Here is a 12,264-nt window from a genome sequence, read left to right as displayed (position 1 = left end):
AGAGATGCTTCAGAGCCATTGCCAGACAAATTTGACCAGGTGTGGGGAACCTTTGGCCCTCTGGATGTTGCTGGATTACAGGCTCCCATCATCTCTGGTCATTGGCCATATCTGCTTGGGCTGAAGCAGCCTTGTAGTTAAGCAACATCTGGAAGGTCAAAGGCCACACTCAAACTAGGTACAGTAATGCAAGGCTAGATGGGACAGTTACACAGACATGGTATAAGGCAGCTTCCTCTTATGTGGGGCAACTACTGTGCTTCAGCTTCTGTCGAGAGAGAAGTGAAGAACACCTGCTAGCAAGAAGGGACCTAAGTGATCTTCTATTCCAACCCCTGCAGCTATAGCATCTCTGGCAGGCTGGTCATCCTCAGCTCAAATGCTTCTGGTTGAGAGCCTCCCTCCCCTTTCCAAGGTGGTCTGTTCTATCATTGTACCGCTTATCCCATTAAGAAATTTCTAACTTTTAAGCCAAGATACGCTTCCCAGCATGTCTAAGCAGTTTGCAAAAAATATAAAATGAAGCATCAACATCCTCAGTAATTAAAAACAGTTTAAAGCAAGTACAGTGGTATGTCAGGTTTTCAATGTAATCCGTTCCGGAAGACCCGAGTTCTGAAATGTTCGAAAACTGAAAACTCGACAGCCGACAGCTAGGCCTCAAGATCTTGCACTCAGCGAAAGCTGCGTGGCATGTTCGACTTCCGAGACGTGTTCGAAAACTGAAGCATTTACTTCCGGGTTTGCAGCGTTCGTAAACCGAAATGTTTGTCAATGGAGACGTTCGAAAACTGAGGTCCCACTGTACTTAAAAGCATTCAAAATATGACTAAAATCAACAGGCACTAAAATGTGATAAAAATGCATATAACTTCTCTTAATCTGGATAGGCTTGCCTAAATGTTCTAAGCAGGTGCCAAAAAGTGTACTGCAAAGATGCCTGTCTGATGTCAGTTGGCAAGGAATTCCAAAGTGTAGGTGCTGCCACACTGAAAGGTGGATTTCTTCCGAGTGTGGAATGGAATCTCATGTGGCACCTGTAACAGGGTTAATTCAGTAGCCCATAGCATTCGAGTCCTCAGAGCAACAGAGAAACCGGTCTCTTCTATCCTCAGTGTGAAAGTCCTTCAAATATTTCCCCCAACTTCACCAGGCGAAATACCCCAGCTCTCCTCAAGTGTTCTTTGTAGTTTCCAGCCCCCCCCCCAATTCTGGGTTGTTTTTTTTCTTCTGGGCACCATAGTACTACAGATGCTGTATTGACTATTATTGCTTGTGACCTGGATACTACTTCTGCAATCTGAGATTGCATTAAGCTGTTTTGGATTGCACATTGCCGGCTCGTGTTTTTCACTTTTGGCCTTGGATGCCCCTAGATCCTCTTCACATGTACGACTGCCCTTCCAGAGCTCTTCTACCTGATAGATGTGCCACGGTTCCTTCATACCTAAATGCAGGTTTTTACATTTTAATCTCTGTTGAAGTCCATCCTGGAGTAAATTAGCAGCATCCATTAATTTTAATGGGTCTGCTCTGAGTAGGGGTAATGTTGGGTACAACCTAGAGTTCCGTTAGTACTCTTAACCTCTTGACAGATTGATTCAGAACTATTCATGATCACTCATTGGGATCCGCCTAACAGTAGTATTGTTAGTATATCATATGGGATGTCATGGAAGACCTTGTGAAATGCTTCATTGAAATCAAGATAAACTACTTTCCTTACCCTTCTCCTTATCTATAAACCTTAGTAACTCTATCAAAATAAAATAAAATACTTACCTGGCAGGGGAGACACCTTGATCATGAAGATAAGGTTAATCTGGCACAACTCAGTCTTTATAAAGCTTGCCCTGGCTCCTGGTAATCCATTCTTTTCTAGTTGCTCACATACAGTTTAAACTGTTCTAGAATTTTGCCTGTTACTGACGCTGAATTGATTTTTCTCTAGCTTCCCAGATTTAACCCCCCTTTTCCTTCCCTTCTGAAGATCTATAGGGACAACATTCATTTCTAGTCACCTGACAGCCGCTGTACCCTGAAATAGAATCTTGTTGCAAGTCCCTTCAGCAACCTGGGATAGAATTCCTCTGGCCCTGGAGGCCTGAACTCCTTTAAAGTAGTTAGGTGTTCTCTAGCTACCTCCTTAGCAATCCTGAGTTGCAAATCCCTCCTTGCATTGTTAGTTCTGCTTTTCCCTTTTTGGGAGAAGACCAAAATAGGAATTGAATGGTTCCTCCTCTCTGTGTCACCTCTTAACACTTCTCTGCCATCCCTAAGCGGCTGTCATTATCCTCCCTTGTTCTTTTTGCTCCAAACATGGCACAAGAAGTTCTTTTTGTCGTTCCTTAAAAGCCTCTGCTCATTTAGCTTCCCTGATACCATCCGTACAGCTTTGGACCCCTCTATTGTGCTCCTCCTTAGTTATAAATCCCTCCATTTCCTATATGTATTATTTAAAAGTCTCAGTTCCTTGGAGGCTTCCCTGTGCTGGCTGCAAGTGGTAGAGCATCTGCTCAGGAGGTCCCAGGTTCAATCCCTGACGTCTCCAGTTAGTGTCGAGAGAGACCCCTGTCTGAAACCCTGGAGAGCTGCTGCCAGTCATTGCAGACAGTACTGAACTAGATGGACCCAGTGGACTGGCTCTGTATAAGGCAGCTTGCTACGTCCCTTACAAGTCTCCTTTTTATCGTTGTTATTGGGAGAGTTTGAGATTGTGGCATCTGCAACATGCTTCCCTCCTAGACCTCAACAAAAATTGTTTACACCAGCCGTTGATTTTCACAGCATGTGGTGGAATAAATGCTCAGCAGCTGGACCCAAATCTTTCTTTAGTTTCTTGGACTTTTCCAGGTGGCACTTTAGAAAACAGTAAACACTAATAAAACCAAAATTAAAGGGTATAATAAAATAGCAGCAATGCAGCCTTAAATAGGCATTATCAAGAGCAAACAATTGCTGGAGCTGAGTCAAGAATCAAATGGTCTTTGCTTGTAGGGAATGCCACACTGGAGACGGTGCCTGAGGAAAGTATTCCACAATAGGGAGCCATCACCGAGAAGGCTCTTCCTCCTCTTTTCACCTGCTCTGTGACATATAGCATGCCCTGTAACATGTGCCTGTTCAAGTTCTATCCCATGCAATCGTGAAGCTGATCTACTGCACAATGCTTGTGCTTCTTGGCCACCATCTATTTTTACTTACATAAAGTAAATACAATTGGTTTTATGCCAGGGAAAATTAGTTCTACTAACTTATCCCTTTCAGTCCAATGGGACTTATGCATGTCAGGTGTCTCAGAATTGCTCCCAGTCACCATCCTGTTTTCTGCCACGAATCTACCTTACGCATGAAGCCAGTTGCTTGCATCCCTTTTATTTTGAGGCCATAATGTGTGACTGCAGAAAGTGATGCAGCATTTAAATGTTGGACTGTCTTTGTCCAGCTGGAAACAACCCTAGCAAGTATGGTCGATGGCCAGGGATAATGGGAGTTGTAGTTCAGCAACTTCTTGAGGACCAGAGGTTCCCACACCTGACATATTTTTGTAGGTCACAGTCATCTTCAGTAGACTTATTTAGCATTATCCTGAGTTGTAGGTACAGGGTAAGATGGAATTATATTTGGTGAGCACAGAGGGGAATGAGGTGGAGTAAGTACACATAAGTTGTTCTGATCCAGCATTTGCAGAAAAAAACAACATAGTGAGCCCTGAAGGCCCATGATCTTCCTTCCGACTGCTTGGAGTTACATGATGTTTCAGCTTCATTGGATAGACCCCAGTTCTCCCTCTCAGCTCTAGAACTTGGGATCATCCAGCAAGCCTGGAATGTTGGAAGATTCAGGAAAGGCGAAAAGGAAGTTCTTATTCATGGAACGTATAGTTGAACTATGGATTACATTCCCACAACATGTAGCGTTGACCAATTTGGATGGTGCTAAATGTGGATTAAACAAATTCATGGAGAAGATTATTGGTGGCTACCATCTACCATGGCTATGTCCTACTTCCACCGTCGGAGGCAGTATGCTTCTGAATACCGGTTGCTTGGAATCACGAGTGGGGAGAGCTGCTGTGGGGAGAGTTGCTCAGGTCCTGCTTTGGGTCTTCACACGTAGGCATCCGGTTGGCCACAGTAAGAACAGGATGGTATGTTAGGTGGCCTTTGGGCTGATCTATCAGCCATGCTCCTCTTACATTCTTATGATACAGTTTTACTGCAGGGTAGTGGCCTTTAGCTGAAGATTCATTTTCATTTAAAACTTTGGAAATGTCAGCCTGCCTCCTCCTCGATCCCTGTGGAGCTCTTCTGTTTTCCTGGTAGGGTTGCCAGCTGGCCCAAGTAAAATGCTGGTGTTTTTTCAACTGGGCTTCTGCTCTAGTTGATCAATAGCTTCATATTTGCATACAACTGCACAGTATCTAATTGAGCATCCATCAGATTAAACCTACAAATAAATCTAGCTGAACTGCCACTTGTTTACGAAGCTTTTTGATTTCACCAGTTGTCAATAGTTTACTGCACCTCGATGAAGGTTGGGGAGCTTAGGCATGTTACGTCCTAAAGCATAGTATTACAGTTAATACTCTCTCCAACCGAAACTTCAAACCCCACCTTCCCTTTACAAACTCCTGAACCAACAGCATTCCGAGAGAGAGAGAGAGAGAAATCTGCGTTAGATTTATGACGTCAAGTTGTCCTGCAAAGAGGAAGCTTTGCAGCATCTGCTGTTGGTGGAGAGAAGTGAGGAAAGTCTTACAAGATTTGAGGAAAAGCTAGAGAGATCAGGAGGTCTTTAATCACAAATGCTTCTGCAGCCTTTCTGTCTTCAACTGGTGAGTTGAGTTGAGTTGAGGGGAAGCAAAAGCAGGTCCCTGCCCCAAGGAGACAACAATCCTAACTCAGTTGTGGGGCAGATGATGATGATGGGAGAGGAGATGGGGGAAAACATTGGCAAGGAAAAATGAAGGTGAACAGATTTTCTTAAGTTACTTTCATCTTGGTGAAGGATGAAATAACGTGAATCGCACTGGGGGTGCCACCACTGTCTTTTCAGTTGTTTCTTTAAAGGGTGGGGGGCAAAGTGAGGAGGAAGAAGTATACAGTAATAAAAACAGATTCAAAAGTGAGTTTCATATTTCAGGTCGAACCAGTCCTCAGTTGCCAATATTGTAGTATCCACCCTTTGCACCCAGCTGCAAGCCCTAGCAACCCCACACTTGTGGAAACCCTGGGATGTGTTCACTACCGTAGCACTAGGTTTAAGTCACTTAACAGTATACTCACTGCACTGGTATAACTGGTTGTGCAATGGGAAACATTGAGTACATTCCCTTAGATAGTTGCACTATGGATTGCACAACAAGCTTCTGCCAGCACAACTTCTTGTGTTGGATTCCTTTGTTGTGCCAGCTTTAAAACTGCCATCCATCGTGCAAAGGGGTCTTGCATTAGTGGGCAGAGAATGTTGGATGCAGCCCCCTGTAATCATTTCTGTGGCCAAATAGCTTCCTATGTCGCTGCAGGAAATCCATTTTAAGCCTTTGGCAGCTTCTGCCAGTCCCAAAGTTGGGGGAAATATATTTGGCAGCCATTTCTCACTTAATCTTAACAGTAGTGTTCACCTTACTGCCGGTTAGCTCTCCGTGGAGCAAGAACAACTACTTCAGTGCATGCCCTGTGAAATGCATTCCTACGTCTACCCAATAATGCGCTAGTTTGGGGTCATGAATAACTTAACAAAAATACACTTCCTGATTAACTTATAATTATGCAAAGCAAGTGAGGTGTGTGCAGCAATGGTCCCTTGCCATTTTATTTTACTGAGAGCTGCTTTTTTTATGTTTACTTTGCTGTTCAGCCAGCTGCTTACAAATGCCAGTGATAAGACAGTCTCAGTCCTTAGGCATACAGTCTTAAAAGTCACAACAGGAAAGGAAGGAGGAGGAGGAGGAGAAAAGCAACATTGGGCTTTATTCCTCAATTACTGGATTCTTGTAATGGCCAGCTGGGGTTGAAAGATTTCCACGAGAGGAGGATTTTGTTCCTAGTGTGAAGAAGAAATACTCTTGTGGCAGCTAGACAGTTGATGGAAAGGGGGCTGCCTTGCTTGTGGCAGGACAAGGATGATAAATCTCCAGACGTTGGACTCCAACTTTGGACTCATGTCCGTCCAGCACAGCTAACAGTCAGGGATGATGGGAGTTGGTAGCCCAGAGACATCTGGAGGACTGCAGCTCCCCCATCGCTGCCATAGGACTGCCTCTGTCCCTTCCTTGCTTGGGGTGGGAGAGGGGCACAGACAATGCTGCAATGCTGTCACATCCGCAATGTAAGGGGCAGCTCCTTGCCAGAATGCCCTTTAGAGGGGGGTTAAGACACAGCTATGACTAGGCCAAGCTTTTTGAGAGTAGCCCAATGGAATGGAGCCTCCAGACTCAGCAGCAGTATACCTGTAGGGCCACACCACAACTGGCAGCCAATCACATTCATGTTTTGGATGTGGGCTGCTTGGAAACCTGGCACCACTGGGAGGGTTAGGCTGGAAGATCCTTGGTCTGCTTTTAGCAGGGCTCTTGGCGTTAAGTATTATCATCTTGGACCCAGGAGCATTATGGGTTGTTTATTTTTTTTTTAAGTATATAGGAAGAAGTTGGGGCACGCCACAAGGATTTCCTTCTCTGCAGCAAAGCAAAGTAACAGCATGAATATCCCACCTTTTTCCTCCGAGAAGCTCAAGGTGGCAGACATGCGCCTCGCCTGTTATCCTCACAACAACCCTGTGAGGTAGGTTGCACAGAGAAGGTGCCTGGCCCCAGGGTGCAACCCAGTGAGCTTCACCATGGCTAAGTGGGGCTTTGAACCCTAGACTCTCAGGTCCTAGTCTTGACACTTCACTAGTGGCATGGTGAAGCTGGTATTGTAGACAGGCCCTATATGCTTGCCAGCAACCAAAGAGCTGGATAGATCAGTTATCTGGCTTGTCAGCTTCCTTCTGAAGTGAGGATGCCGTGGGTGCGAATTCTCTTGCAGCGTGGTAGGAGGCAAGGCCATATTTAGATGGATCCCAAGTGAGCTACTTGTCTGAGCTTAGGGCAGTCTCTCCGGAGTGTCCCAAAGTTACCCGGAACGCTTCATAGATTTGGATGTTTTAGAAACCCCCTCCCCCCCACATGCACACTGCGGGCAACGGGCCTGCAAAAATGGGAAATGTTTTCTCCCCAAGCTTGCCATGTAGGGAGACATGCCAAGGAGTGATGTGACCGGGGTCACATATCACAGTGCTTTAGAGGAGAAGTGTTGAAGTAACGTGCAAATGTCTTATTGTCCTGTGCTCTTTGCTAGCGGCACTTGCTTAAAAATGCTGAGAACCCTAGTCTTTCTGCTTCTGTTCCACATGCTCACGCACCCATTCCTGTCAAATCGGCCTTGCCCCTAGTTTCTGTGACTTTTGTTGGCAACTGAGCAGGATGTGAGCCTAAGTACTTCCTTTTCTCCTCCATTGCAACTCGCTAGCCCTTGGACCCATCCTTCTGAAATTTTGCAGGTTACCTTCCTAGAGGCGCCTCTCCCAATATATATACCTTTTACATAGCAAAACGCATTTCTCACAAAGCCGCAAGGAAGAAAATCAGGTGGGGCTACTTACTGTGCCTGCACATTTCACCCAATTCCATCAAAGGGGGGGGGGAGTTTAAAACTTCTTTTAAAATTACCCCAAAATAGTGAATTAGGGGGAGGAATGATTCACCTCTTGGAATCAGGATTTGGCTGGAAACCCTAAGCTGATTTGGGCATCCTCTGAATAGGTTAGGAGCAATTTGGGCTGTTTTCCAAAGTGCCACATCAGGGTCTGGAAAAAAAAGTTGGCTCACTCTCTTAATAAGCAGGAGTTTAGGAAGATTAGGAGATCAGGTTATCACTAATTATCTATTATACACCTTAATATGACAGGTTTCATGTGCTAGATTGACAGCCCTTGGTTGCACTGGAAGGGAATATTCAGCCTCCCTTTGCAGAGTAAAATTGCAGAGCGGAAATTGTTTTTAAAAGGCCCTTAGTTTATAGCCCCCCTTAAAAGCCTTAACTGATTCATTTTGATGCCTTCTTATACAACATGTTTTCTGATATCATTTAATTTATTTCAGCTTTGCTAGTAACTCTGACTTCTCATCACTGGAGCTCCTGTCTAGGATTCACTTGTGTTTGGGTTTTTGTTTCGTTTTTTGAGATTTCCACAGGCATTGCTGATAAGGCTTTGAGTTCATCTTCACAGTCTTAAGGGTTCATTCTTTTAGCAGGCATCCCCAAACTTCGGCCCGCCAGATGTTTTGGACTACAATTCCCATCTTCCCCGACCACTGGTCCTGTTAGTTAGGAATCATGGGAGTTGTAGGCCAAAACATCTGGAAGGCCGCAGTTTGGGGATGCCTGCTTTAGAACATGAGACTCTTAATATCAGGGTCATGGGTTCAAGCCCCATGTTGGGCAAAAGATTCCTGCATTGCAGAGGGTTGGACTAGATGACCCCTCGCAGTCCCTTCCAGTTCTACAGTTCTATGATTGTATGACTAGAAATGTGACCCCCCCATCAATAAATGAAAGAAAAACAAGAATTGGGATGCTAAAATTTGAGTTTCACTAATGCCTGACTTAATCCAAACAGAAAACTGACATATGACTGTTTGAAAGAACATCATAGATTTATTATTACCGATTTATTATTATCAATAGTAATAATTTGCTAGAATCAAATTAGATTAAACTTTTTTTAACAATATGAAGTAGTTACTTGACATTCCTTCCCCACCACTGTCATTCCTCAAAAACGGGAGCATCTAAGGGAATTCTGTGCTGATTTATCTCTTGAGTGAGCTGAACTTGATGGGAATTACTTCCTACTAAAATAACACAGAGGGTTTGCTTTGAAAAATAACAGATTTTGCTGCATCAATAGAAGAAGATGGGTTGGTGGTGGGATAACACAGGCAAAACGTTCCCAGATAGTTCTGTACTAGTTGCCCTCAATCTCTGGGAGAAGATAAGAGAAGGAAGATAAACATGTTCCAGAAGGGATGCAGCAGTGAAAATACAAGGACTCGGTTCTGCTCTTCTGACCACGAGATGCCTCTTATCCATGCCCCTGCTCCGAAACGGTGAACGAGACAGATGTTTTGCGCACAGGTGCGTCATACAGCTACACTTGAGGAGCTGGGATGCACTGTAGGTTTCTGTTGAGCATACAGCCCCCAAAAGTGGTGTCTGCACTGCGGGTTGCTGGAATGGTGGTGGTGGTGAAATCTTAGCTGCATGTAAAACTTGGCAAACTTTCACCATGGGGGGAATGATAATCGCTACCTTGCAAATCTCTTTGCTCTGGGAGAACTGGACTGGGGCTCTGGCCCACAGGGCAGATTCTCCATAGACTGGGTGGGACAAAGGTGAGTTTCTCCCCCCGCCCAAGAGACTATTTTGAACCACACAATGGTGGCCTTGGCTCGATTTATACACAAAGTGAAGCAATGGTTTAAAATAAAACTCTGGTTTGTAACCCTCACGACCACTTTGCCCCTCCCCTGCTCCTAACTGGGCCATTCAGGGGAGGAAATAACCTGGGAGCCTGACTTCTTGCCATGTTCAAACCTGGGCTTGTGGTTTGTTTCCCTCTAAACCAGGGATGGGGAACCCGTGGCCTTTAAGATCTGTTTGGACCACAATTCCCATCATTGCTGACTTTGGGCCATGTTGGCTGGGGCTGATGGGAGCTGTTGTCTAAAACATTGGTGAGCAGGAGCCTGGGTGAGGGGAGCAAAGGTTCCCCATTCCTGCTGTAAGCAACTCACGAAAAGTAAACCACAATGTGTTATTGGCTTGTGGCTCATGATTGATTTGGAGGAGATGAACCACAAGTGCAGGGTTGCATTATCACAGTGAGCCAGACTGGCTTGTTTCTTCCCCTGTTCTGCACAGTTGCCAGCAAAGTGCTCGTGCGCGTCAAACCATAGTTTTATTTTAAACCATGGCTTAGTGTTGCATGCAAACTGGCCTGTGACATACTCTGCTGCAAACGCAGCCATTAGAAAATGTTATGGTAGGGCTGTGACTAGCCTGCGGCCCTTCAGAAATTGAGGGACTCCAGCTCCCATCAGCCCCATCCAGCATCATCTATATCACGCTTCCTCAACCTCGGCCCTCCAGATGTTTTGAGACTACAATTCCCATCATCCCTGACCACGGGTCCTGCTAGCTAGGGATCATGGGAGTTGTAGGCTCAGTGGTTTAACCCACAGCAGCACCCGTGTCCCTGTAATGCCTACCTGCAAAAGAAAAAAGTAATTGGCAATAGAATTTGACTTTTCAGACAGCCTTTTTCACATCGGGCCGGCACATTTGATAATCTTTGAACTCCATTTGATGTACTTAGCTGGGGTTGGGGGGCATTAGTGGAAAGATAGATGCCTGCTGCTCAGGACTTGGCAAAGGAGGAGGTTGGGACAAAAGTGGTTGTGATCGGATAACAAGTGAATGTGGTTATATGGACTTTGATGTGATGCTATTGGGGCTTCATTGTTTAATTCAGGGATCAGGAACCAGGGGCTGCTGCAGATACTGGATTCCATCTCCTCCTCATCCCCAGTCACTGGCTTTGATGGACGGGCCTGGTGGTCTCGTAGACCATAACAGCACAAGGACACTGGTTTGGAGATGGCTGTTTTAAGATTTTCAGGTCCCCCATTTCCAGCTGTAGACAGTGCATTGGATCAAGTCGATGCGTGTGAAATCTCAGGTTCCTGACTATTCACCTTGGTTTGCAAGAAAGCAAGTTGCTAGTCCTTGTGACTACCAAGAGTGCCAGGGAGATTTTAAAAGCAAAATGAAGCTTTTTTAAATTTTATTTTACAACAGAAGAGCTTATAAAAAAATTGAGGTAGCAAGCATCGTCATAAAAAAGAGGGCTTTCCCCCTTCTCTGTCAGATAGGTGGGGGTTCTGTTTCCATGAAGCCGGCTGCTATGGTGTGCATTACAGAAAAAAATGATGTGGTGTTTCTTGTATGAGAAATGTTTTACCTGTGTGCAAATTCAATCCACACACTTGTCATTTTAATCAGCTAAACCATTTCAAGGCTTCTTTGATCTCTAAGCCTTATTTTATCACATAGAGATGTCTTATCCTAGGAGGAGCACAAGGGATTGTCTTGTACGTCCACAGAGTTAAACTTGAGAGGGCAAGGGGAAAAAAGATGATTCTTGGGATCGCTTGTTCCAAATTTACCTTATTCCCCACCCCCCACAACTGTCCTAAGTGATTCCCAAACAAACAAAATGTAACCCACTAAAATCAACCCCAACGACAGCAACCTTTTTGACTTGTAAGTTCCTTAACCCTGGTAACCTCAGCTATACACAGAACGGGATTTTGCACATGTTGGACAGAAACAAGCGGATCAAGCCACGGCCGGAGAGATTCCAGAACTGTAAAGACGTCTTTGATTTGATCTTGACGTGCGAAGAAAGGGTCTATGATCAAGTAGTAGAAGGTAAGGAGATGAAAGTTGTTTGCTTTAATGGCAAGGAGCAGTATGCTATGGTGCCAGGAGTGGGCTGGGCTGAATATGGCCTTCCGGCACACCCTGGGCCACAACCCTCCTGGAATTCTTCTAACATAACTGGAATGTGTCCTTGAACTGTTCATCCCTCTAGCTTGCCTGAATGGAGAGAGAGGCGTGTTTGTGTGTTTTGCCTCTGGCCCCCAGAATGCTCCTTGTAAGGGAAGGTGGCCCCTGATCTAAAGAACATTCACCACTGCTCCTTAGTTGTTGGCATATTGGACAAGGACAACAGAGACTTTGGTTCAAATCGCTGTTCACTTCTCAAGCTTGCGGTGTGACCTGCAATCAGTCGCTCTTTTCCTTTCTGGCCCACTTTGCAGGGGTTGTCACAAGGATGCATTTGCTGGAGGGCAAATTTTTCACAGAGGCTGGGTGGCCACCTGTACTTGTGATGCAGAACATCCATCAATCAGGGGGTTGGTCTCCACCTTTAAAGACCTTTCCAACTCAAAAGCTCAACGGGGGTTGAGAGTGGCAGTGGGGACTGCTTACCACCACCACCACCCCGACTCTCTGAAGAAGGGATGGCGTAAACATGTGATGGAAACAATCTGGGCTCAAACTCAGATGGGGTTGTGTGTCCTGTGGTTCAGCAGAAGTTTCTAAGAGAGAATCCTTCCTGGGAACTACAGACCTAGGAAGCACCTTCCCC

The 12,264-nt window shown here is 45.3% G+C and overlaps 1 protein-coding gene across 1 annotated transcript in view; it reads left to right on the top strand.

Annotated features, from left to right (window-relative positions):
- SSU72 (SSU72 homolog, RNA polymerase II CTD phosphatase) overlaps nucleotides 1-12,264 on the top strand; it is a 46,404-nt gene that overhangs the window by 28,246 nt on the left and 5,894 nt on the right. The window contains exon 3 of the mRNA XM_035117738.3: nucleotides 11,401-11,540. Coding sequence (XP_034973629.1) covers nucleotides 11,401-11,540 — 140 coding nt within the window. The remainder of the gene's footprint in view (nucleotides 1-11,400; nucleotides 11,541-12,264) is intronic.

Source organism: Zootoca vivipara, chromosome 6, assembly GCF_965207765.1.
Source record: "Zootoca vivipara chromosome 6, rZooViv2.hap1.1, whole genome shotgun sequence".
NCBI classification, from domain to species: domain Eukaryota; kingdom Metazoa; phylum Chordata; class Lepidosauria; order Squamata; family Lacertidae; genus Zootoca; species Zootoca vivipara.
Note: the sequence above shows the minus strand (reverse complement) of the source record. Positions and strands in the feature narration are given on the sequence as shown.